Here is a 23,897-nt window from a genome sequence, read left to right as displayed (position 1 = left end):
ACGCGTGTCTTTTTTGTGCGCGCATTTCTAAGCGAGTGTGCCTATTGTTCAGTGCTTTTTTTTTTCAATGTATTCGCCATGTCATCTGCTCGAGAAACGGTTGCAAGAAGATGGCGTGTTCCAATCTAAGAACGTGAGGCTGTCTTGTTTAGATAAAGCTGAGAATAAGTATATACACCCGGAATTCACGTTGAATTATATATTGATTTAATGATTTTCTTTGGTTTTTTTTAGCAAGTATTTTTTTTTTTTCACTCCAGGTTGAACTGATGAGATAAGACAAGAAAGCAAAAAAGCTGTAATAGTCTTTAACGAGATACAAAAAATAACAAGGTCGTACATGCTTTGAACAATGGCTACCATTACTACTGAAATAATAAGCGAGATCAGCGCTGTCAATGACAACGTCAATGTTGAGATGGCAGCAACCTCGGGCAGCAAGCATCTCTTGGCAGATCCCGGTAACCACCCAGCAGAACATTTCAAGAATCGAATGTCACGGTTGAGGTTCCAGTCGCGGGAATACCTCACCAAATTCACAAACAATCAATCAAATTTCTTATATTCATTACAAAAAAGGCATAGAACACCGCTTAGAGATATTTATTTCAAGTACACGTCGTTCATGGGTGCTCATACTTTCTACGTCATCGCATTGCCCATGCCCGTGTGGTTTGGGTATTTCGATGTAACTCAAGACATGATCTACATCCTTGGTTACTCAATCTACTTGAGCGGGTACTTGAAGGACTACTGGTGCCTACCAAGACCAAGAGCTCCACCAGTGGAAAGAATTGCGCTGAGTAAGTCCACTACGAAGGAATATGGGGCGCCCAGCTCACATTCTGCCAATGCTACCGGAGTGAGTCTTCTGTTCTTTTGGAAAATATGTATGGCTGAAACACTAACGTGGCCAATGAGATTATTTTTTTTGAGTCTGGTGGTTCTTTACTACTTGACTCTGGTCTTTGGTAGGGTGTATTGCGGCATGCATGGAACGTTAGATTTGTTTAGCGGTGCCTCTGTTGGGGCTATCTGTTTCATTATTAGGATTGGATCGGGTTATGTTTTCCGGAATTTCCATAGTGGTGAACACTTCTGGTTCCCCTTCTTGAGTGTAGCATGGGGGCTTTTCATCCTGTTCAATCACGTTAGGCCCGTTGACGAATGTCCTTGTTTCGAAGATAGCGTAGCATTTATTGGTGTTGTGGGCGGGTTGGAATTTAGCGATTGGCTAATCCAGAGATACGGATTGAACCTGGTATGCAGTAGATACACAGTGTATGGCCTCAAAGTGTTTTTAAGACCTCTTGTGGGTGTCGCCTCCGTGCTCATTTGGAAAGATGTCATTAGCAAGACACTAGTTTATACGCTGCTAATCAAACTACTAAAATTCCGCGATGACAGAGGTGAAAAGGCCCATTTGCATAACAAGAACAGGGAAGACGTCGAGTGTTCTCTGTACATTGGTGTTCCTAAGATAGAAATCTTCGGGAGATACATCATATATGCAGGTATACCCGCTACCGTTATTTTATTGTGTCCAATTTTTTTCACTTGGGCCAACCTGGGGTGAACTAGTGTGTGTGTGCATGCTACAAACTATATATACATATATATATATATATATATACATAGACCACTAACTATGTACTTCTCTTTCGATGACACCCCGACATAAGCATGAATGGATTTTAACAGTTTTTTTTTTTTCAGATTAGCCAGCCCATTGCTTACTAATGTATCGACGGTAAAGAACAATGAAAAACCACCCTTTCAAGCTTGGAGCAAGCACCTTGTTCCCCTTATGCTGTTGGGAAGCTTGCTTCAGATCTCTAGACCCTAGATTGCCATTTCGGGTCGTATACATGCACGTTTAGTGGTGATTTTTGCTCTTTTTGACTCACAGATCATCGCTACTTTGACACCCCCGATCGTGTCTCTTTTCGGTATTTTGACACCCTTTCTTGAATAAAAGCATGGCAAACACCAAAAGGCAAGAACACCCTGCCGTTTAAAATTTGCCTGTCATTGGCGATCGTCATCGAATCTGAGTAGTCACTGCCTGTATATAAAGATATTTGGTTTATTTCCCGGAATCTCCAAGAACTTGGCTTATCACAGGAAACCCGTTCAAGAATACAAAACCCAACGAAATCGCTGTAAATACTATGAACACTTCAGAACTGTCGATTGCTGAAGAAATAGACTACGAAGCTCTCCCATCACATGCACCTTTGTACTCTCAGTTACTGGCAGGCGCATTTGCTGGCATAATGGAGCATTCTTTGATGTTCCCCATAGATGCTCTAAAGACTCGAGTACAAGCTGCAGGTTTGAATAAGACCGTCTCTTCTGGGATGATATCTCAGATATCCAAGATATCTACCATGGAAGGATCGATGGCCCTATGGAAAGGTGTTCAATCGGTCATGCTGGGGGCAGGACCGGCCCATGCTGTATATTTCGCTACATATGAATTCTGCAAAGCTCGCTTGATTAGCCCTGAAGATATGCAGACACATCAGCCAATGAAGACTGCATTAAGTGGTACTGTTGCTACTATTGCTGCTGATGCGCTCATGAACCCTTTTGATACCGTTAAGCAAAGATTACAGTTGGATACTAATCTAAGAGTTTGGGGCATCACGAAGCAAATATATCAGCATGAAGGTTTTGCGGCGTTTTATTATTCCTATCCAACAACATTGGCCATGAACATCCCATTTGCTGCTTTCAACTTTATGATATATGAGTCTGCTAGCAAGTACTTCAACCCACAAAACTCGTACAATCCATTAATCCATTGTCTTTGTGGTGGATTGAGTGGTGCCACTTGTGCCGCATTAACCACGCCTTTGGACTGTATAAAGACTGTTCTACAAGTTAGAGGTAGCGAGACTGTTTCTATCGGAATAATGAAGGACGCCAATACTTTCGGCAGAGCTTCGAGAGCTATACTGGAGGTTCATGGCTGGAAAGGTTTCTGGCGCGGTTTGAAACCAAGAATAGTGGCCAATATCCCAGCCACTGCCATTTCTTGGACTGCATATGAATGTGCTAAGCACTTCTTAATGAGTAACTAATTTTCTCTTCCCTTCCCGGATTAACTTTTTGCTGACATCCATTAAAGGCAAAGCCAAAATGCATTGAGATTACCACCAATTCTACGAACACCACCGCCAACGACAAAAAAGCCAACAGCAATAACAGTAGTCGTGATCATATCGATAACATCACTATTGTGATAATAATTATGATGATAAAAATAGAACAGCTACAAGTCCGTTCAATCCATACTCTGCATAGATACCCGACCCTTCGGCAAAAACGAATGTAGTCTTTGCCCCATATCATTAAACCAAGCATCCCGGTTAGAGTATTTGGAAGAAGCATCGGTTGACGTTGTTGTTTGTTTTCCTTTGTTCTGTATATATTAAAAGCGCTTAAACTATGTATATACACATATAACCTCTTATTTAACAAGCCATTGACGATCTACTTTCAATATCTCTTCTCAAATCGTTCATTGTTCTACTATATCGATGGCCCATCGTATAATCGTGAACGACTGGGTAGTTTGGATCATCAGGGAAAGATCTCTGGCCAGCAATATCATCTTCCCATGGTTCGTCCATAGATTTTGAAACAGTCTCGTTTTGGATGCTTCCATATTCAACCCAATAACTGTTTCGGCCATTATTGGTAAATCTCAAACCACGTTTTTGTCTTTCCATAGTCGCATCTGACTGCTGTCTACCATTTAGTAGATCCATGGCTTCAGGATCAAAATTCTTATAATTATAATATAGAGGACCAGCAAACAATGTTTGCTTGAAATCCCATATCAGATCACCACAACCAAGGCAATCTCTTAGTGCGTATAGGAATTTCATCCTAGCACCACAAGGTATGTTAATTGGAGTGTATTTCGTCCAGGGGAAAGCTACTGCATGCAAGATGGCAAATGGGACCATTTCAATGCACAGAAGCCCATTTTTGTATATATAGCCAGATATCCGATCTTGGTTTCCAGTACCCAATCTGCCGGTAACAACAAGAACCTGAATTATAATGCTTTGCCAGTAAGAGGCGAAAATTATCAATTTAACGCATAAAAACTTCACCCATGGTTTGAATGGAGCCAACTCCGGATAAAGGCACTTCCAAAACAACGCTAAACTGTAGAGTGACCAAGTCACTGAAATATTGTAGAACACGTTTAAAAAAATTTCAAATTTGGGTAGTTCCCATGCACTACATATCAATGAGCCAAAGCAATAAAACGGTTTGAACCAAACATACTGTAGTATGCCCTTCTTGACGAATAGAAAGTCAAATGGATCTGATAAGTCTATTGGTTTGCAGATTCGACCTATCAATGGTATCGGGTGTCTTGTGGGGGCATGGTTTAAGCTCAAAACCGTTATAATGTTTCTCTCACCCCCTAACAACAACGTCAAAAAGGTGAAGAATGTATAAATAACAAATGCTTCATAAAACTCTCTAATAGGGTCCACGTAGAATTGAGCTATGTCTGGTTTGATTATACCGCTAGCGCAGGACAAACTAAATATGGGTACTAGAAGTAAGATTCGAATTGATAACCGTTGTTCGTATGGTTTACGGTAGTTTAGTAGATGTCTCACTATGGTATGGAGAGATATGAGTGTAGCTAGGATAGACGAGTACACACATGGCCAATACCACCACCAGGGAAGCAGATGACTATCCATGAATATTAAACTGCCTTTGGTTGTTGGAATTTTGCTGTACTAGTTCACCCTTTTGCCCAGTCCCTTGTTCAGTATTGTAAACACCAGATGAATTGCTTACAATAAATCCGTATTGGTTGTCTTGAAAAGTTATCTGTTCGTTTTTTTTTGTGGGCCAGATCTAGTCTCCTACATTTTCAGATGGACTAAAGTGCAATTCAAAGGGTAAAATTTACAATAATACGCTCAATTCGAAGGAGAAAAAAGGTAAGAGTGAAATTCTTGGAAGTGCCAGAGTCTTGAAAGGAGTAAAGACTGGCAAAACTCGATAGGTGCTGGAACCTGACTGATGTTACTAGCCCGAACTATTATCCTAACAACTGTTTACAATTAAACTTTTTACATTTGGCTAAAAACCTATCTATTTCAAAAAGTGATACATATCTATTAAACACAACGTAATATCTTTCAGCACCATCCAGGATCTACGGAGGAGCAAACTCACTAACGTCTTTTCCAGAGTCTTTTGGCCGCCTTCTTCAGTTTGTGAGATCTTTTCTTGACATAAATAGTCATTGGATCTTCGTCGACCTGAGCTAATAACTTCCCCTTAGCTTTCATATCTTGCAAACGATCAATTTGTTCCAATTTATCACTTGGTAAAATGATGGCACGATCCAAAGTGTATGGTAGTCCTCTGTTTCTTCCTCTTATCAGCATCGCAATTATTACCAACTTAGACAATACACTGAATTGCGCCGAAAGCGATGTATTAGTATTTGGGTAACCCAACGATAAGCCCACCGTACCATAAGCACTAACAATTTCGAACAATATACTAAAGACGTTGAACTCGGGTTCATTGGTGTCTTCGATTCGCCGACTTTCGCAGATACAGATTATAAACAATCCGAGGAATAAGAACCACAAATCAAATGATAGCTGTCTTCTTAAATGGGCGCCTATAAACGATTTTGGGGACGATTTTTTCGGTTTTGGTTTTGGTGGTGTAGCGTCGTTCTGTTCGCTTTCGTCACCTTGTTCATCATCCTTCGCACCGTCTTCGTCAGTGGTGTCATTGGCGGTGTCTTGTTCATCACCGTACAGTCCCAACGATTGTTCTTCGTAAACATTTGTTCTTCTGATTGAAATTGCCAAGGGTAGAACCGAGACGTACATCATCAGCATATAAGACACTTGAATGGATGGATGTAGTTTACTTAAATCAATGACATTAAACCCAGCGGTTCTTGTGCACACAGATTGGAAAAGACCTATGAGCACTCTGTAGCCTTTAGAAACTTGCTTAGCGACAGTGGAATTGAAATCCAGGATTATGAAAAGGATCCAATCAGTGGCATTTAAGACGATCAAAGTTAGAAATAGCCACCATGTAGGGGCACTGGGGAATAGAAGTGTAAAGCATCTGCGCGGATGGTCCAGTAAAAACCCGAGACTTTCCTTGAACTGGGATAAGTCTCTCGAGAATTTGAACATTACCCAAATGATAAATCTCAACAAGATCGGGAACCCAGTATTGCCAATGATAATGAAAAGCATCATGAAAATCAAAGGATAAGGTGCGGTATCAAAAGAGACCATGGAATCAGCGGTCAAAGCCAAACCCAAATCGGTGAATGAGCTCATTGCGATGAAGAACCCCCACCAGGCTGGGGAGATTCCGTTTTGCCTGACAATCTCTGCATACTTGTGCCTGGCACATATCCATGGCACTATGATGACAAATGCCAGAATGTTGAATCCGATGTAGTACACCACGAGAATATTACACAACAGTCTCAAAGCACGATACTCCACTCCACCGAGTTCCTCCTTTTGTTGCTTTGTGAGCCCAATAAATACAGAGTTTCTGCCAAACGTGGGTTGCCAGGAAAGATAATTAGTGCTCATCGTTCTTGTTAAGGGATGTTGCGTATTGCTGCCACGGCGGTCTGGCTTAGGCGGGTGTGCCTGAAACTGTAAGTTTAAAGACTCTTGTGGGTAGAAGCTTACCTCTTCGTCAACGGAAGATGAAGGAGTCGGCTTGGATTTCTCGTAAGGTGCCGAGCTCTCGTCATCTTGGCGCACTTGGCTTGATGTTTCAGGTGCCGGTGAAGGTGTACGTCTCGGAGCATTATAGGATTGTGTCCTCGATATGCTCCTTTTCTTGGTGACCATGGACTTGTGAGAGGCGTCGGCGGCGTCGTATTCGCCTTCGTCTCTCTGCAAGCGAAGCAATTTCTGAAAGCTCATGGTCTGGGCCAGTTTGTTCAGTTCCCCAACGGTTGATGAAGAGTGTTGCCGTTCTGCCGCGTGCGGTGGTGGTGGCGTCGGTGATCTTCTCTCGTGTCGCTCTTGAACCACAAAGGCAGGCCCGTTTGGCTCGTTGTGGGAGGAAGCGGTGGAGTCTGAGCTGGCCTTTTCGTTTTGTCCTTGCAGCATCATTATCGACTTGTAAATATCTGTCGGGTCAACGTCAGAGAGCTGGCGTCTTCGAGAGAAGTGGTTGGGTGAGCCGTGACTACCGAGGGAGGAGGATTCGCTTTTGGAAGAGGAAACGGCGGGAGAATCCATGGGCATGTCTGTAGCGGTTCCATGCGGGTCTTCCCGGGAAACGAATTTCCCACGAAACAGGTTGTCTTTGAAACTTCTATTCCGAGAGGTGTTGCCGCTGCCACTAGACAGTTCTCTTTGCTGCAGTGTCATGGTCTTTCTCAGCTTGAAGTTTTGCCTGGAGAAGTCCCTAATGTTGTCGAAGTACCGTTCGAACCAGTACAGCCTGACAAAGGCCAGAAACCCGTGAATGATTATGGGCGTCGACAGAAACGTGAGCACGTACACAACTATTTGCTGGTACAGGTTGAAGTCGTTGGTGCTTTTGGTGGCCAACCCTCCCTGCGTGCACGACCCAGCGGCCAGGAACAGCACGTCGATGTACGGCGTGTTCCTGCACGGGTACAGCAGGATGGACCCGATGATGGTAAGCGTAATCAGGTACATGTAGTGCACCACAATGAAGTTGGGGAAGATGTACTTGGCAATCGGCTTGCACGACTTCAGAAAGCGGGAAATGAAGTCCCTTAGCCGATGGCCCCAGGATTTCTTGTGCACCAGTCGCAGCTGGAAGGGCAGCGCCATGGAGGCCTGGGATATCGTCCGCCTGACCGTGGCCATTGCTCGTCTTACTGTTAATGGAGCTTGCAGTCCCTTATCGTCGACAAAGAACATACGAAAGACTCATTTCCAAACATCTGCCTATTTATTCTAATCCACCATGAGCTTTTTCAGCCGCACGGCCGGGGGATTAAAATCGGAATTCCATCCAATCCGGTTCTCTAGCGATTAAGAACAAGAATCGTCCACCATTTGGGGGATCAACAAGCGTTGTTGTAGTCGTCGTCGTCGTCGTCGTCGTCTTGGCACCAGCGTGCACGCTGGTGCCAAGCGGTTCAGAGCGACGCTGCACCGCTTGGAGCCCAGTGTGGTCTGGTGCGCACCAGCCTCTTTGGTCGCCGACAGCGACTGTGGTCGTGCTCCTGTTCTTGGCGATCAATGTGTGGCCCTTGTGGACACCCACAAGTCGAGCCATGTGCATGGTCGTGACGATGCTGGGTTTCTTGTTCCTTTTGTGGCCGGGTTTGGTGTGATTGGGCACGGGCTTATAACCGTACGGGGGAAGGGGGCTGGGGCCCCATATAAAACGCAGAGGGCGTAAAGATAAGCACACACTGACACTTTGGCTGGGCACCGCAAAGCAAGTATCAGTATGTCGTTCTGGAAGACATTGCAGAGACAACCACGCACCATTTCGTTGTTTACCAACGACATCGCGTCCAATCTCAAGTCGCAGAAGTGCCTCCAGTCGCTGAAGAGCGACGTATCGCACCGGTTCGACGTCGAGATCGCCAACCGGTTCCCCACGTGGGACCAACTGCAGTACATGAAGACGTCGTGCCCGCAGGGCACGACGTCATTGCAGAGGCAGATCCCCAAGCTTGCCGCAGTGCTCAAGTACAAGCACACAGACCCCACGTTCGGGATGGACCTGGAGAAGTGTGTCCAGAAGGGTCTGTGGAATCCGCAGGAGGCGCTGTGGGTCGACTGGGAGAACAAGCTGGTGGGCAATGAGCCCGCCGACATCGACAAGCACGTTCTCCAGCGCAAGTAAACCGTATATATCACATACCACTATGTACAACACATGTTTTAAGCCTATGCCTCTTTATGCCATTACCCAGCGCGCAAGGAAAATTTTTTAAGCCTTTATATAGCAAGAGTCAAGAATGGGTATTTGGGATCAAATGCGGTGGATCAACACTGGAAGAGCAGGGGACCAAGAGCATCAGCATGTCAGACCCTATCAGAACGAAACCTAAGTCGTCGATGAAGATCGACAACGCCCCCACGCCCCACAACACGCCAGCGTCGGTGCTGAACCCGAGCTACCTGAAGAACGGGAACCCGGTGAGAGCCCAGGCTCAGGCTCAGGCCCAAGAGCAAGAGCAGGAGCAGCACGCCAAGATCGGCACCATCAGCGAGGAGGATATCCTGGCCAACCAGCCGCTGTTGTTGCAGTCCATCCAGGACAGACTAGGCTCGCTGGTGGGCCAAGACAGCGGGTACGTAGGAGCGCTGCCCAGGAACGTCAAGGAGAAGCTGCTGGGCCTGAAGACGCTGCAGAGCGAGCTGTTTGAAGTGGAGAAGGAGTTCCAGGTCGAGATGTTCGAGCTGGAGAACAAGTTTTTGCAGAAGTACAAGCCCATCTGGGAGCGCCGGTCCAGGATCATCTCTGGGCAGGAGCAGCCTGGGCCCGAGCAGATAGCCAAGGGTGCGGAGATTGTGGAGTCGCTGAACGAGACCGAGTTGCAACTGGACGACGAGGACGAGGACGAGGACGAGGGTGAGCAGGTCAAGGGCATCCCCTCCTTCTGGCTGACCGCGCTGGAAAACTTGCCCATTGTTTGCGACACCATCACAGACCGCGATGCGGAGGTCCTGGAGTATGTGCAGGACATCGGCCTGGAGTACCTGACCGACGGCAGGCCAGGGTTCCAGCTGGTGTTCCAGTTCGACTCGGCCGCCAACCCGTTCTTCTCCAACAGCACGCTGCGCAAGACATACTTCTACCAGAAGGAGCTGGGCTACTCCGGCGACTTCATCTACGACCACGCTGAGGGTTGCGAGATTGCCTGGAAGGACAACGCCCACAACGTCACCGTGGACCTGGAGATGCGCAAGCAGAGAAACAAGTCCACCAAGCAGGTGCGCACCATCGAGAAGATCACCCCCATCGAGTCCTTCTTCAACTTCTTCGACCCACCCAAGGTCCTGCACGAGGATCAGGACGAGGAGCTGGAAGACGACCTCGAAGAGCGTCTGGCCCTGGACTACTCCATCGGTGAACAGCTCAAGGACAAGCTGGTCCCCAGAGCCGTGGACTGGTTCACGGGCGCCGCCCTTGAATTCGAGTTCGACGAAGAAGATGACGACGAAGAAGACGAAGACGACGAAGACGAAGACGATGATGATAACGACGACGACGACGACGACGACGACGTGGGGTCCGCCGAGGAGCAGGATGACTTTGCGGGCAAGCCGGAGCAGGCCCCAGAGTGCAAGCAGTCGTGATCTAGCCTCTACGTATCTATATCTATATCTATATCTATAGGCATATTGTCATGTAGTAGTGCTAACTCACACCTATTATTCTTTAATTTCCTGCCGTGGGGGATGACCGTATTCTTTCGGATTTAATATTCTAGCAGCAAGGGTTATAAAAGGCCTGATAACAGAAATTATGGGTGGTCAATGCTCATCACTCAGGTCTCTAGATCAGCAATATAACCATGTCCGAATCATCTGCACCATCGTCTAAATCTTCTGTGGAACTGCCACAAGCCACCTGGTCGCATCTGCAAAGATACCCAGCGCTATCCAAGTTTATCAAGTATGCGGAATCGCTACCCCCTGTGGAGAGACTGATCTCTTTCAACCTTGTTGTGTTGGGGTCCGTGAACCAGTGGGTTTCGGAGTCGTCCAACTCCCCTCGTCTAGTCAAGCAGCTGGTCGCTGCTGGGAAGGACGGGGTCTTCAAGCTGGACGAGTTGGTCAACCTTTTGGTGTTCAAAGAGGGTGTTGATGGCTTGCTGTACGATTGGAAGTCGCATTCTGGCACCCCGGGCATCTGGCTGGTGTGGTTCTTCGTCGACTACATCGCCAACATCTCTAACACGCTGTTGAGGGAGTTCCTTATCAAGCCTCTGCACTTGCAAGGCTCCGCTCCCGCAAAGGAGATCGGCTCTACCGGAGACGACAACAAGGTCAGCGACTCTTCGTCTCTACCCCACGTGGCAGAGCTCTCTTCTACCACCAGAAACGCCTCCCAGGAGATCCAGTCCAAGGTCAAGTCCAACTACATCGACCCAACCAGAGACCTAGCTAAGGAGAAGTACGACGCCATCGTGAAGCCCACCACCGACAAGTTACAGTCCGTGTACATCGACCCAACCAAGACCAAGCTGAACGAGACGTACCAACGTTTCACCACCGTGTACGAAAACAACCTGAGCAAGTCCGAAAGCGTCCCCAAAGCCATCGTGTCCACCGGATTGGACCTGGGCAATGCTACTATCGAGAAGCTAAAGGCCGCTAGAGAAGACCAGGCCAACTCCAAGCCAGCTGTTATCCCAACTAATTAGTATTGGTGCTGCGCAGACGCTCTCCCTCTCTCTCTCTCTCTCCCCTTATATAATTTCAATTACCATTATCATTATTATTATTATTATTATTATTATTCTTTCGTCTATTATTTGCTAGCTATTATTTATATATTTGCTGTTTAAGTTTTATATACAATCAAATATCAAAGAAAAAAAGAACAAAAAAAAACTTCAAGTCATCTTCAAAACTACAAAAGCACACACTCATATACCACCTAAAGCACGCCCTAGCATGTCGAACAACCATCACACGTTTCAGGGGAAAAGAAACAAACTGTCAGTGTGGGTGAAAAAAATTATCAACACAACCACAACGACCAATGCATCGGTCACGAGCAATAAACCAAGTCGGATCGGGGCTGGCCCTACAAGAGCCAAGCACGCACAGTTGGACCCGGATGCCACCACTATCAGTTCGTCTCTCCGACCCATGATCGACCAGGGCTCGTTGCACTCAAGCGAATCAGACGATGAGGGACCGCAAAGAGTAGTATGGGACAAGCCACCGGCAGGACGAGCGAAGCAGCAGCAACAACAGCAACAGCAGCAGCAGCAGCAGCAACAGCAGCAACAGCAACAGCACGACAACGCAAGCGTCATACCGCTGGTTTCGTTCTGCTCCTCTTCGGTAAAGTCGTCCACTTTCTCGGATATCCATTCGATACAGTCCACTAGGCCCACCATATTCTCCGGCAGGACCCTTGAGACGAACTCTAGTGTGCTGGCCATCCCGCCGCAGAGCATTCTGGACCGGTCTAGAGCTCTCCCGTCGTCCAACGCAAGCATCACCACGACAAGAAGACCGTGAACGGCCCCACTGGGTGTCTAAATAAAAATGCGTCCTGAATTATAAATTGTATGTACGTGTGTATGTGTGCTATGCAATGCTACATGGGCAGCAGCCCCACGGAATGCGACTTTCTTCTTTGCCTTCTGAACCTGATCTTCTTGAATCTCTTTTGGAAAACCCTAACGTATACAGAAACAAGGTATATGCCGATGATCAAGAGCAGGAGTTCGCTGTAATGCCAGACAACCAGGATCGCGCTGAACAGCCTCGAATGAGAACGGCCGGCCAAAGGCTGTCCAGGCGATGATGGAGCAGCGTTGATGTTTGGTTGCGCCTTGACCATCTTCCATTTCATGAATTCATCGGGTTCCATGTCTAGGACCTCGCCAAATTCCTGTTCCAAGAACAGTTCAGCCTCCTTCACGTAATCATAAGTGTCCTCGATGGACTCGTCCTTGTTGTTCCAATGGAACTCGCTTGTAGACACGTCCAGAAGTTCCACGGTCTCGGTCAATTGGCCATTCAATGCACCGCAGCCGATGTATCTTTGTCCTGTGAGTATGTTTTTGGGCAAATACAGGTTTTCGTTAGTTTGGAACAACTCGATCCAGTAATTGCCCTCTTTGGCATACTGGATGTCGATCTTCAGGAAGCTTATGCTTTCCAGGTATATTATTCTCAGTTTCGTTACTTCATTCCACAGGATATTCTTTTTTAGCTCAATGTGGCCCTTTGTGTTTAGTCGCAACGAGGTGCTTAGTTCGCCGTCACTCTTGATATCGTACGAGTCACTCTCTGGAGCCACATTGAGGAATACGTCCATGAAGGGTACGTCCTCATGGTGGTGGCCTTGGTTGCGATACGTGTCCAAGACAACAAACAGACCCGGTAGGTTCTTCGGGAACCCCATTAAATCTGTATTATCGCCAATCACACCGCGTGAGTTCATCATGTATTGTCTTCTTGCATACGAAGACTTCAAATCCTGCGTGAGAAACCCATTTTCAGGTGTGATGGCAAAGCTCATCCCATCGCCCATGAGTTTTGCATTCGAACTATGAGAAATCCTGAATTTGTAAACGATTTCAAAGTCGTTGATGGTGTTGTCGCCAATCCCATTGGACAACACCAGCCCGTGTTTGTCCTGGTCTCGGTCCTGCGTCAATTTGATAGATTGGCTATTTCTAATCTGTGTGGCACCGCCCACATGCCAAAACCGGTTGACTTTATCCAAATACGGTATAGATAAACTGGCGTCATTATTGGGCACCCGTGTTACATGCGACCTCCTTCTCGTGAAAAGTCGAGTTTCCATGCTGCTCTCATTGCGGTGGGGTTTGGTCAGTATCTGGAATATCAAAAACAGTGATAAAATCAATAGCGATATGGTAAGCTTCCCAGGCCTTACATCTCTTGCCATTGTTCCGGAAATAAAGTACTTGCACCAGAACCGCACACCTTTCGAAGCAAGCCCAATGATACAAACAAACTGCAAAAGTTGAGGGAATTCTGCTTATTCAATACGTAGATCCTTTATTTTTCACTGCTTACATTTGTCTATTATTGGATTTTCTCACCCACGCGATGAGTTTTTTTATTTTTTGCAAAGAATATATATAGGAGTATAACATGAAAAAAAAATTAACGCAGGTAGAAAGATGCCTTATTCATAACCAGTAGATAGGGACACCGTCACACACGCTAGCAAGAAACGATGCCTACTCTAACTCCCAGATGTATTATTGTGAGACACGGTCAAACCGAATGGTCCAAGTCGGGCCAGTACACCGGGTTGACCGATTTGCCATTAACAGCCTACGGTGAGGGCCAGATGTTGAGAACTGGTGAGAGCGTTTTCCGCAACAACCAGTTTCTGAACCCGGACCACATCACTTACATCTTCACCTCCCCCCGTTTACGTGCCAGGCAAACCGTGGACTTGGTGTTGAAACCTTTGAGCGACGAGCAAAGAGCAAAGATCCGCGTGGTGGTGGACGAGGACTTGAGAGAGTGGGAGTACGGTGACTACGAGGGAATGCTAACCCGCGAGATCATCGAGTTGAGAAAGTCGCGTGGATTGGATCAAAGCAGACCGTGGAACATCTGGAGAGACGGTTGTGAGAACGGTGAGACCACCCAGCAGATCGGGTTGAGGCTATCCCGTGCCATCGGCAGAATCCAGAACTTGCATCGTAAGCACCAGAGTGAGGGCAGAGCATCTGACATCATGGTCTTTGCTCATGGCCACGCGTTGCGTTATTTTGCTGCTATCTGGTTTGGGTTGGGTGTGCAGAAGAAATGTGAAACCGTGGAAGAAATCCAAGCTGTAAAGTCGTACGATGACGAGACAGTCCCATACGTTAAGCTGGACTCCTACAGACACTTGGTCGACAATCCGTGCTTCTTGCTGGATGCCGGTGGGATCGGTGTGTTGTCGTACGCGCATCACAACATTGACGAGCCTGCATTGGAGCTAGCGGGCCCATTTGTCTCACCTCCTGAGGAAGAATCCCAGCATGGAGAGGTATGAAAGATAGATATGCAAATATAAAAAGTGATAAAAACATATGCGGTTGTTATGAAAAGCGATAAGAACTTTTTTTTTTCTTGGTTTTTTATGTTATACAATATAATGCTATATAATAATATCTAGTGGTATCTTAGAAAAGAGAAAGTGATGAAATAAAAGAATAGTACAAAGGACTTTGTTTTTTTATATTGTGAGAAAAACGAACTAATGAAAATGAAACATAAAGGGGACGGAGGAGGAAAAATACTAGCAAAAGTGGCGCAAAAGGCCTACTTACGTAGCGTGAAAGCTTAGTAGAAGACAAAGTTGGCAGAACCGGAGGTGACAGAAACGGTACAACCGTCAGAGCCAGAACCAGTGTACACACCGTTTTCGTAAGAACAAGCACCGTTGATGGTAGAACCGGAGGTGGCTTCGATCTTGACGTTGAAGTTTGGAGCTTCTTTGTTGTTTGGGTTAGGAATGATGGACAAGTAAGTGATACCGTTGGTGTAACCAGCACCCAAGACGACTGGGGCCCAGTTACCGACACCGGRGCCATCGGTACCCCAGATACAACCGTCCTCTACAGAAACACCAGCGTTGTTGACGTAGTATTGAGCAGAGGTCTTCTTGCCTTGCCATTGGTAGTAGGAGTCTTCCTTGATGACGTTGATGGGTTCGGTGGAACCGGCGCCAACGACAGTGGGGACGACCATATTTTCGGAACCTGGGTAATCGGTACCGCAAATAGCGATGGACCCGGAGACTTGGTTGACGGCTTGGGCAGAACCTTGGCCTTCTTCACACAAGCTGTTGGTGTTGGTGTTGGAACGGTACAGCTTACCGTTCTTACAGTACAACCCACCAACGGATCTACCGTCTGTAGGCTGCTCGGAAGGCCATTGGGTCTTGGCAGAGCCTGGGGAGCAGGCGTAAGAACAGTAGAAGCCATCTTGACAAGAAGTGGCAGTGTTACCGTCCAAGTCCATGATGGAAGCCCAACCGCCTAGACCCACCCAGTCCAAGGAGAGAGCACCGTGTGCAGATGGGAAATCGGAACAGGAGATGGTACCGTCTTCGAAGTCAGCAGAGCCAACGGAGGAGGAGGAAGAGGAGGCAGAAGAGGCAGCGGCAGCGGCAGAGGACAAGGTGGTGGTACCTGCAGCGGTGGTAGCGGCAGACTCGACCTTAACCTCAGTGTTAGAGGCGACTGCGGTGGCAGTCGCAGCAGCGCCAGTGGAGGCAGCTGGGATAACAACAGCACCGTCCGCGTTAACAAACTGGGTGACGGTAACCACGGCACGCTTATCGTTATGGTGGTGGTTATCGTTGTGGCGCACAGCAGGAGCGGCCATGACGGCGGTGGATGCCGATAGAGCTAATAGAGCAGACAACTTCATAGTGTGTACAAAAAGAGGGTATAGTTTAATTTAGTTTAAAGGAAGGACTAATAGTTGGTTATATTCAAATAAAGAAATGAATGAATGAATAGAAAATAACGAAGGTTAAGGAATGAATACACTAGAGGATGTGCGGTCGTACTTTTGTTTTTTCTTAGTTGCAGGGGAAATGAGCGTAGATTTGCAGTTTGATAGTCTGTGTCAAGATGTGATTTAGGACATGCCAAAGTCTCGAGAACCAAACTCTCCAAATGGCGTTCGGTTATATACCCGAATCAGGAGGTCCGAAGTGAAAAAAGAAAGAAAAAGATTTTTGGCTGCTTTCTTTTTCCGCCCGATCCGGGCTTGGCCGTACAGAGAGACTTGCCTAGCCAAAAGCGGCAAAACGTCAACACCGCACACCCGTTTCTTTTTGCGGGCCTATTACGTTGCCCGATCTGGAAAAGAAAGTGTTTTCTTGATGCCGCGGCCACGAGATCCAGGCACCAGGTACCAGGAACACTGTGTATTCCAGCACATTCGGAGGCCTAGGCCTCCGGCCGGCGGTGGCGCGCCTGCTGCAGTTCTTGCTCTCGCTCCCACAGGCCATTGACGAGTTGAAACAGTTTTGTGACCTTGGCCTGGTGATGGCGGTGCTTATCCGGGTGCCACCGGATTCTATCGCGGCGGAGAAGCTCTATGCGGTTAGCTGCCACCAGCGGGATGCTCATCGCATAGAACCGTTCTACGCTGCGCTCGCTGATCTGGTCGACGCTGGCGGCCGCCAGCGTCGGTGTGCCTGGCAGCGGCAGCACGGTTGGCTCGCCTTTGGGCCGGCGCCAGTACTGGCGGATGGCTCGTTCTGTTTCAGCTTCAGTCTCGGTGATTTTAGCCTGGTCGAAGGCAGAGGCATCTATCTCGTCCTCGCCCTCGCCCTCGCTTGCGCTTTCGCCCTCGTTCTCGATCTCGATCTCTCTTTTCTGTTTCAGGCGGTCCCTCTCGCTCTCAGTGGTGACACACTTGTAACCCGCTATGCTTTCACCGTACTCGAAAAGCGCACTGCCATGACTCGCCGGACTTGTGCGTTGTCGTTTCTTTTTTGGCCGGTTCTGCGGTCTCTCCATAGCCACCGGCACCAGCCGTATAGTAGGTTTCTGTTTCTCTTCGCCATGGCGCTGCGTTTGCTTCACGGGCGTGTCACCAAGATGGCCTACGCCTTCGAGGCTCTTGGCCTGGACTTCTCTCTTGCTTTTTCTAACAAAGACTGGCCGGGCGTATTTCTTTTCGGCGTCATTGTCGTCATCGCTAGTCACGTAGTCGTCGTTACCACTCATGCCGTTGGTCTTGGTTAAGCCCAGATACCGACGGTGACGGAGACTTTACTTTTGAGATGAGCTTCTTTCAAGTGGAAACGGGGAAGAGAGGGGGGAAAGAAAAACAAAAACGAAAACCGAAGAGTTTACTTTATTGTGTAGAGTAGAAATTTCTAAAAAATAAATGGACGAGTCCGGAATCGAACCGGAGACCTCTCCCATGCTAAGGGAGCGCGCTACCGACTACGCCACACGCCCAGTTTAATTGTGATTATCTACCATTAGTAGATGGTCCCATTGCACCAAGAAGAATGTGACGTTACGTTCAACAAAGCTGGAACCCGCCAAGACATATGAAACAGAAAGCTTCAGTACAAGTTTAAAATGACCGTCCTTAGCGCGTTAAGCACGGTTGGCCTAGGCGTCCTTTGTGCAGAAGACTAGCGGTCAAGATTTAAAAATACGCAGTTTTTCCTTGAATTATGCCAGACAGGTATCTAAAACACTCGCTGATTGGCTATATGGAATCCAAAGGTACATAGTATAGTTCAAAACTGGATTTTAAAGGTATCAGATCCCTTTTTTCCTAACCCTCTCCCCTCGTCAAGTCAAGTGCTATCGCCGGTGTTCGAAGATCTCCTCCGGATTACGACTAACGATTTCCATATAAGGAAAGAGGAGGAGGCGCAACATTAGACAGTTAACCTAATTTGGTCTTTTCTCGCAATTATGTATTATATATATCAAATTCCACAAATGGCAAAGGAAGTTATCGGAGTGGCAAGAAAAACAAAACTCCGGAACCCCCCATGTTTGTTTGAAGCTGGGAAGGGGAAGAGTGCGGTAGTTTATGTGAAACTAACCTAATACTCGTGGATAATATATACCGGACCGTCATACCGGAGGCCGATTTTTGTTGATTTGTCACTTTCAAGGGAGTTTTTTCAATATGTGATACTATTCTTCCGGAAAATAGCCGTCTTCTTAAAAAACATAAAAAACAAATACTAAAGTGCAGTTGATTCTAAAATAATCTATTTTTAAGCATTGAAACTATACAAAATATAAACATTTTTCAATGGAAAATGTATGACGGATAAATAAAATTTTATTAAAATATTGTAAAAATATAATGTTGGTGTAGGAAGCTGTCTCTTGCGTACTCAACACCAGAAACTCCAGACTCTGAACCATGCTGGCTTTGTGGCCAAAATTGCCTTTTCTTCTGCAATTTCTTGTTTCAGCAATTCCAAATCCACTTCTCTTCTACCACTGTCGATATCCATTTCTTCGGCTGGGATGAGTAACTTCCAGTTTCTCTTGTAGATCTTGTGACCGATGTACATAGCGAAAACAAGTGGGAATGACAAATAAGCCTCGAAAAACCCTTCGGCACTTGGAGAACCGCCCACTGGGAACAAGGCGACGTAAAATTGGGCAATGAACATGATAACGATCATAAACAGCCCCCAGTATGAGCCCCAAACACCGGTAGGGGATTTGAATGATAGCTCTTCCACACTTCTACCTTGGGCAGTTAATGCCTTTCTGAAACGAATATGACAAATACAAATACCACCCCATGTGAAAAGTGATGATAAACCAGACAAGGCCAGTAACCAATCAAAGACTTCGCCTTCCTTCTTGGAAGCGGCCACAAATGCGATAAGACCAACTGCAGAAGTGATGATGATCCCGACCAATGGTCTACCTTTACGATCCACGTAGGCAAACACTTGTGGTAGGAAACCTTGTTCAGCTAGGGCAACAAATGTTCTGGAACATGCGAAAATGGCAGAGTTACCGACAGACAAGACTGCAATCAAAATAACCACGTTAACAACACTTGGTAAACCTTTAATACCGTGTGTCACAATGGCAATGACAAAGGGAGAAGCAGCGGCATCCACGGAGGAGGCACCGATCAAACGCGAGTCATTGTATGGGACCAAAAGACCGATCATCAATAGCGATAAAATGTAAAACAATGTAATTCTCCAGAACACTTGCTTGGCAGCCTTAGGAACGGATTTTCTTGGATCCACAGACTCACTAGCGGCAAGACCAACTAATTCGGAACCGGCAAAGGAAAAGGCTGCAGTAACGAAGACGGAACAAACACCCTTGAATTTAGCGCCGGGAGTGTCACCAGCAAATGCACCAGGATCATGGAAGTACTTACCACCAATGTATCCCTTTTCTGGACCACCACCACAGTTCAAGATGATACCTAGGATGATGAACCCGATAATTGTAATGACCTTGATGATGGAAAAGACGAATTCTGCTTCACCGTAACCTTTGACACCGAACATATTAATACAGACAATGACTAGCCAAAACAGCGCGACAAACCCGTCTCTGTATTTTGGGTCTGTACCCCAGTAGTTAACAGTAATGGATGCAGAAACGATTTCCAAGGGCAGCGTAACCAACCATTGTAACATATAGTTGAAGTTTGCAGCAAAACCGAAGGATTCGTCAATAAATCTGGTGGCGTACGTGGTGAACCCACCGGAAATGGGGAAGACCACGGCCAGCTCACCCAGAGCCATGACCATAGCGTAAATCATGGTACCCATGGACCCCCACCCGATCAGAAGCGAAGCAGGACCACCTGTCCTTAGTGCTTTACCTGACCCAACCAGCAGACCAGTACCAATAGCACCACCGATGGCAATCATTTGCAAATGTCTATTTTTCAATTGATGTTTCAATGGGGTTTGAGCGGTGATGAAAGCGACCCTCTCAGCTTCTGTTAGATTGGGGTCGGCTTCGATTGGCTCTACTCTCTTGAAAGAGTCCTTAAAGTCCTTCCATTTGGACCCTGAACCCTTCTCCGTGGAAGCAACGGACCCATTCGAAGGAATGGTTATTGGTTCCTGAGTCAGGTATTCGGAATCTATCGTGATTCCATTATGCTTGAGATTTTCGGGATTGTTCTTCTCGTACGAAGACGTATTACTCATTTTTCCTTATTTTTGTATACTGATCTTCTCGATCTTTGCTTGATTACTTTTTCTTATAAGGAACAATAAGAATACACTACTGTTTTTTATTAAAGGGCCCGACTAGGAAAAGAAATGATTCTCAAGACAGCCATTACACCGAACTTTCGCTYGTCTTTATATGTCACATCAGAAGCACAATTCCGGCGGGAAGAACTCCACTACCCCAAGTAACAGCTTATCACGCTCCATCCACCATGAGGAGGGAAACAGCCAGTCGGTTCAGAAGATAAGAAAGTCGGTAGAAGAAAAGAGGCAGACATGCAAACGTAGATTACGATCTTATCAGTTACCGGATCTAGAGCCCGTTATCTGACGCATCGATATGGGTAAGTACAAGAGTGTTGCGACCGGTAGTAAGGAGAACAGCAGCAGCAGCCTGATAGTCGCACGGCATCATGGACGTCTTATCAGGCAGCACGGTCACTGATTACGGCCGGGCTGAGCAGATAGCTGTCCGGCTGAAGAAAAAAAGCATTGAAAAGGGCTATCGGGGTCAGAGGGGAAGAGGAAAGGGCCTACGATTAGACGGTATCAGCGAGCAGCGAAGCTAAAACAGCGTTCTGACGGGATCGTACACGCTGGAGTCGCTGGGGGGATGATTTGAGTAGTGGAGCAACAGTGCGAGCGCAGTTTTGTTTCTTGGCACGTAGGAGTCGTCGTTGTCGTTGTAGTTTTCTAATCTATTGTGCTGATACGTAATCAGGGCCAGTCGGGCGGAGAACGGGGTCCGACAGCTAGTGGTGTGGTGATGGTAGAATATGATGCAGATCTGCATCATAAAAACGTTCCGTGATAGTTTAATGGTCAGAATGGGCGCTTGTCGCGTGCCAGATCGGGGTTCAATTCCCCGTCGCGGAGATTTTTTGCCGCTTCTGGTAGAGAGGTCTCACTTTGTACGGGGAGTGGTTGTTTTTTTCCTTTTTCTTGTTTCTTTGCAGATGTCTTACACTACGGCGATGAGGTGAGGTTCGAGAGAATAACCATTTTAGCCATTGCGTGCACTTTGACGTGTGCATACACCCTGATGTGTGCGTGAGCCATGTGGGCAGGAGTAAAATAATGGTCAACTTGAACACGGTGGCACCGAAAAATAACAGAGACTACTACATTGCGCTCGGGCTCGAGGGGTCGGCGAATAAGCTGGGCGTAGGGGTGGTTAAGCATCCGCTTCTGCCCAAGCATGCCAATAGCGACCTGTCTTATGACTGCGAGGCGGAGATGCTCTCCAACATCAGAGACACCTACGTAACGCCTCCCGGGGAGGGCTTCTTGCCCCGTGACACGGCAAGACACCACCGGAATTGGTGTGTGAGGCTTATCAAACAGGCGATAGCCGAGGCGGGTCTCCAGGACCCGGCACTCGACGTCGACGTGATCTGCTTCACCAGGGGCCCCGGAATGGGTGCGCCCCTGCATTCGGTGGTTATTGCCGCCAGAACGTGCTCGCTGCTCTGGGACGTGCCCCTAGTGGGCGTGAACCACTGTATAGGCCACATCGAAATGGGGAGGGAAATCACCAAGGCCCAGAACCCTGTGGTACTGTATGTGAGTGGCGGTAACACGCAGGTCATCGCATACTCGGAGAAGCGGTATAGGATCTTCGGCGAGACGCTCGATATCGCCATTGGTAACTGTCTTGACAGATTCGCCAGAACTTTGAAGATCCCGAACGAACCCTCGCCCGGCTACAACATCGAGCAATTGGCAAGAAGCGCTCCGCACAAGGACGCCCTGGTGGAGCTTCCGTACACGGTGAAGGGAATGGACCTTTCCATGAGCGGTATTCTGGCCTCCATCGACTCGTTGGCCAAGGACCTGTTCAAGGGCAACAAGAAAAACAAGATCCTATTTGACAGGCAAACGGGCGAGCAGAAAGTCACCGTCGAGGATCTTTGCTACTCTCTGCAAGAAAACCTGTTTGCCATGCTCGTGGAGATCACGGAAAGAGCCATGGCGCACGTCAACTCCAACCAGGTGCTGATCGTGGGCGGTGTAGGCTGCAACGTGCGGTTACAAGAAATGATGGCACAGATGTGTAAAGACAGGGCCAACGGGCAGGTGCACGCCACGGACAACAGATTCTGTATCGATAACGGGGTCATGATTGCGCAAGCAGGGCTGTTAGAGTACAGAATGGGCGGCATTGTGAAAGACTTTTCGGAAACTATCGTTACGCAAAAGTTCAGAACAGACGAAGTGTACGCGGCTTGGCGTGACTAGTGTGTACATGTACAACTCTATATGCTCCATAAGTATGTATATTTCAACCGTTGCTTTTATACGTATTGATTGATTGATATCGCCTAAAGCGCGAAAAATAGGTAAAAAAGAATTGGAAGCGATCGATTATTAACCTATAAACAGAATCAAAACAATAGCCAGTCATACCACAGGGCAAAGGCAAATAGTTACAAATGGCAGAAAGTCTAGACAGATGTATAGACGATATCAATAGAGCGGTGGACTCCGTGTCCACGCTGTATTTCAAACCGCCGGGAATATTTCATAACGCCATCCTGCAAGGAACCAGTGACAAGGCAAGTCTCAGGAAAGACATCACAAGGCTGATCAAAGACTGCAACCATGACGAGGCTTACCTGCTGTTCAAAGTCAATCCGGACAAACAGTCCGTGTCGCGTAGAGACGGTAAACAGGGAGTGTTCGACTACGTGAACAAAAGAGACACCAATATTAAAAGAAATAGAAGGCTGGGCAAACCGGGTGAAAAACCAATCATTCATGTTCCCAAGGAAGTGTACTTGAACAAGGATCGTTTGGATTTAAACAACAAGAGAAGGAAGACAGGCGCAACGGGCGGTGTTGGCTTGAACAACTTCATGTTCGACACCGATCTCATAGGTTCCTCGCTTATTTCTAATTCTAGCTCAGGTACATTCAAAGCATTATCCGCCGTGTTCAAAGATGACTCCCAGATCCAGCGACTACTGTATGCCTTGGAGAACGGGAGTGTGCTCATGGAAGAAGAATCCAATAACCAAAGACGGAAAACTATCTTTGTGGAGGACTTCCCCACTGATCTAATTCTCAAAGTCATGGCAGAAGTAACAGATTTATGGCCGCTCACGGAGTTCAAGCAAGAATACGACCAGTTGTCCCACAACTACGAACAACTGTCTTCCAAGCTGGGGTTCATCAAAAAGGAGGTTCTGCTTCAAGATGACCGTTTAAGAACCATGTCACAGTACCATCCTTCCTCATCTCATGATGTTGCCAGAATTATCCGCAAGGAGAAGGACGAAATCAGGCGGCTGGAAATGGAGATTGCAGACTTGCAAGAGCAAGAAACCGCTCCCATGCAAGAGTAGACAGACAGACGCTCATTCTCCCCGTTTCGCACACATAAACACGTGCGCGTTATATATGTACATATGAGCTTGTCTTTTGATATATAAAGCCAAACGATCAGGTGTGCCATGAGTCACCTCTCGTCCAAGCAT

At 47.1% G+C, this 23,897-nt stretch overlaps 15 protein-coding genes and 2 non-coding genes across 17 annotated transcripts; 10 read left to right on the top strand and 7 right to left on the bottom strand.

Annotated features, from left to right (window-relative positions):
• Positions 1–352: 352 nt before the first annotated feature.
• On the top strand, positions 353–1,576 carry YSR3 (sphinganine kinase YSR3; the record flags this gene model as incomplete). The annotated part of the gene is made up of 1 exon (XM_018366492.1): positions 353–1,576. The coding sequence occupies one exon, from the start codon at positions 353–355 to the stop codon at positions 1,574–1,576; it is 1,224 nt and encodes a 407-aa protein (XP_018221084.1).
• Positions 1,577–2,171: 595 nt separating this feature from the next.
• On the top strand, positions 2,172–3,086 carry MRS4 (Fe(2+) transporter; the record flags this gene model as incomplete). The annotated part of the gene is made up of 1 exon (XM_018366491.1): positions 2,172–3,086. One exon carries the CDS (start codon positions 2,172–2,174, stop codon positions 3,084–3,086), a length of 915 nt encoding a protein of 304 aa, XP_018221083.1.
• A 393-nt stretch (positions 3,087–3,479) lies between these two features.
• Positions 3,480–4,736, bottom strand: HFL1 (Hfl1p; the record flags this gene model as incomplete). Its single annotated transcript, XM_018366490.1, has 1 exon — positions 3,480–4,736. The coding sequence occupies one exon, from the start codon at positions 4,734–4,736 to the stop codon at positions 3,480–3,482; it is 1,257 nt and encodes a 418-aa protein (XP_018221082.1).
• Positions 4,737–5,219: 483 nt separating this feature from the next.
• Positions 5,220–7,943, bottom strand: TRK2 (Trk2p; the record flags this gene model as incomplete). Its single annotated transcript, XM_018366489.1, has 1 exon — positions 5,220–7,943. One exon carries the CDS (start codon positions 7,941–7,943, stop codon positions 5,220–5,222), a length of 2,724 nt encoding a protein of 907 aa, XP_018221081.1.
• A 538-nt stretch (positions 7,944–8,481) lies between these two features.
• On the top strand, positions 8,482–8,883 carry FMP46 (putative redox protein; the record flags this gene model as incomplete). The annotated part of the gene is made up of 1 exon (XM_018366488.1): positions 8,482–8,883. The coding sequence occupies one exon, from the start codon at positions 8,482–8,484 to the stop codon at positions 8,881–8,883; it is 402 nt and encodes a 133-aa protein (XP_018221080.1).
• A 56-nt stretch (positions 8,884–8,939) lies between these two features.
• NAP1 (histone chaperone NAP1) lies at positions 8,940–10,343 on the top strand (the record flags this gene model as incomplete). The annotated part of the gene is made up of 1 exon (XM_018366487.1): positions 8,940–10,343. The coding sequence occupies one exon, from the start codon at positions 8,940–8,942 to the stop codon at positions 10,341–10,343; it is 1,404 nt and encodes a 467-aa protein (XP_018221079.1).
• A 218-nt stretch (positions 10,344–10,561) lies between these two features.
• PLN1 (Pln1p) lies at positions 10,562–11,413 on the top strand (the record flags this gene model as incomplete). Its single annotated transcript, XM_018366486.1, has 1 exon — positions 10,562–11,413. One exon carries the CDS (start codon positions 10,562–10,564, stop codon positions 11,411–11,413), a length of 852 nt encoding a protein of 283 aa, XP_018221078.1.
• Positions 11,414–11,666: 253 nt separating this feature from the next.
• Positions 11,667–12,242, top strand: DI49_3417 (uncharacterized protein; the record flags this gene model as incomplete). The annotated part of the gene is made up of 1 exon (XM_018366485.1): positions 11,667–12,242. One exon carries the CDS (start codon positions 11,667–11,669, stop codon positions 12,240–12,242), a length of 576 nt encoding a protein of 191 aa, XP_018221077.1.
• Positions 12,243–12,321: 79 nt separating this feature from the next.
• On the bottom strand, positions 12,322–13,644 carry UIP5 (Uip5p; the record flags this gene model as incomplete). The annotated part of the gene is made up of 1 exon (XM_018366484.1): positions 12,322–13,644. One exon carries the CDS (start codon positions 13,642–13,644, stop codon positions 12,322–12,324), a length of 1,323 nt encoding a protein of 440 aa, XP_018221076.1.
• Positions 13,645–13,938: 294 nt separating this feature from the next.
• Positions 13,939–14,754, top strand: SHB17 (sedoheptulose-bisphosphatase; the record flags this gene model as incomplete). The annotated part of the gene is made up of 1 exon (XM_018366483.1): positions 13,939–14,754. One exon carries the CDS (start codon positions 13,939–13,941, stop codon positions 14,752–14,754), a length of 816 nt encoding a protein of 271 aa, XP_018221075.1.
• A 290-nt stretch (positions 14,755–15,044) lies between these two features.
• On the bottom strand, positions 15,045–16,136 carry UTH1 (SUN family protein UTH1; the record flags this gene model as incomplete). Its single annotated transcript, XM_018366482.1, has 1 exon — positions 15,045–16,136. One exon carries the CDS (start codon positions 16,134–16,136, stop codon positions 15,045–15,047), a length of 1,092 nt encoding a protein of 363 aa, XP_018221074.1.
• Positions 16,137–16,663: 527 nt separating this feature from the next.
• On the bottom strand, positions 16,664–17,449 carry DI49_3413 (uncharacterized protein; the record flags this gene model as incomplete). The annotated part of the gene is made up of 1 exon (XM_018366481.1): positions 16,664–17,449. The coding sequence occupies one exon, from the start codon at positions 17,447–17,449 to the stop codon at positions 16,664–16,666; it is 786 nt and encodes a 261-aa protein (XP_018221073.1).
• Positions 17,450–17,613: 164 nt separating this feature from the next.
• Positions 17,614–17,686, bottom strand: DI49_3412. The gene has a single exon. It is a non-coding gene; the product is annotated as a tRNA-Ala (tRNA).
• A 905-nt stretch (positions 17,687–18,591) lies between these two features.
• On the bottom strand, positions 18,592–20,397 carry GAP1 (amino acid permease GAP1; the record flags this gene model as incomplete). The annotated part of the gene is made up of 1 exon (XM_018366480.1): positions 18,592–20,397. The coding sequence occupies one exon, from the start codon at positions 20,395–20,397 to the stop codon at positions 18,592–18,594; it is 1,806 nt and encodes a 601-aa protein (XP_018221072.1).
• Positions 20,398–21,225: 828 nt separating this feature from the next.
• DI49_3410 lies at positions 21,226–21,297 on the top strand. Its single transcript has one exon. It is a non-coding gene; the product is annotated as a tRNA-Asp (tRNA).
• A 201-nt stretch (positions 21,298–21,498) lies between these two features.
• Positions 21,499–22,659, top strand: KAE1 (tRNA N6-adenosine threonylcarbamoyltransferase; the record flags this gene model as incomplete). The annotated part of the gene is made up of 1 exon (XM_018366479.1): positions 21,499–22,659. The coding sequence occupies one exon, from the start codon at positions 21,499–21,501 to the stop codon at positions 22,657–22,659; it is 1,161 nt and encodes a 386-aa protein (XP_018221071.1).
• A 194-nt stretch (positions 22,660–22,853) lies between these two features.
• Positions 22,854–23,765, top strand: SPC34 (Spc34p; the record flags this gene model as incomplete). The annotated part of the gene is made up of 1 exon (XM_018366478.1): positions 22,854–23,765. The coding sequence occupies one exon, from the start codon at positions 22,854–22,856 to the stop codon at positions 23,763–23,765; it is 912 nt and encodes a 303-aa protein (XP_018221070.1).
• Between the last annotated feature and the right edge of the window lie 132 nt (positions 23,766–23,897).

Source organism: Saccharomyces eubayanus, chromosome XI, assembly GCF_001298625.1.
Source record: "Saccharomyces eubayanus strain FM1318 chromosome XI, whole genome shotgun sequence".
Taxonomy (NCBI): domain Eukaryota; kingdom Fungi; phylum Ascomycota; class Saccharomycetes; order Saccharomycetales; family Saccharomycetaceae; genus Saccharomyces; species Saccharomyces eubayanus.
Note: the sequence above shows the minus strand (reverse complement) of the source record. Positions and strands in the feature narration are given on the sequence as shown.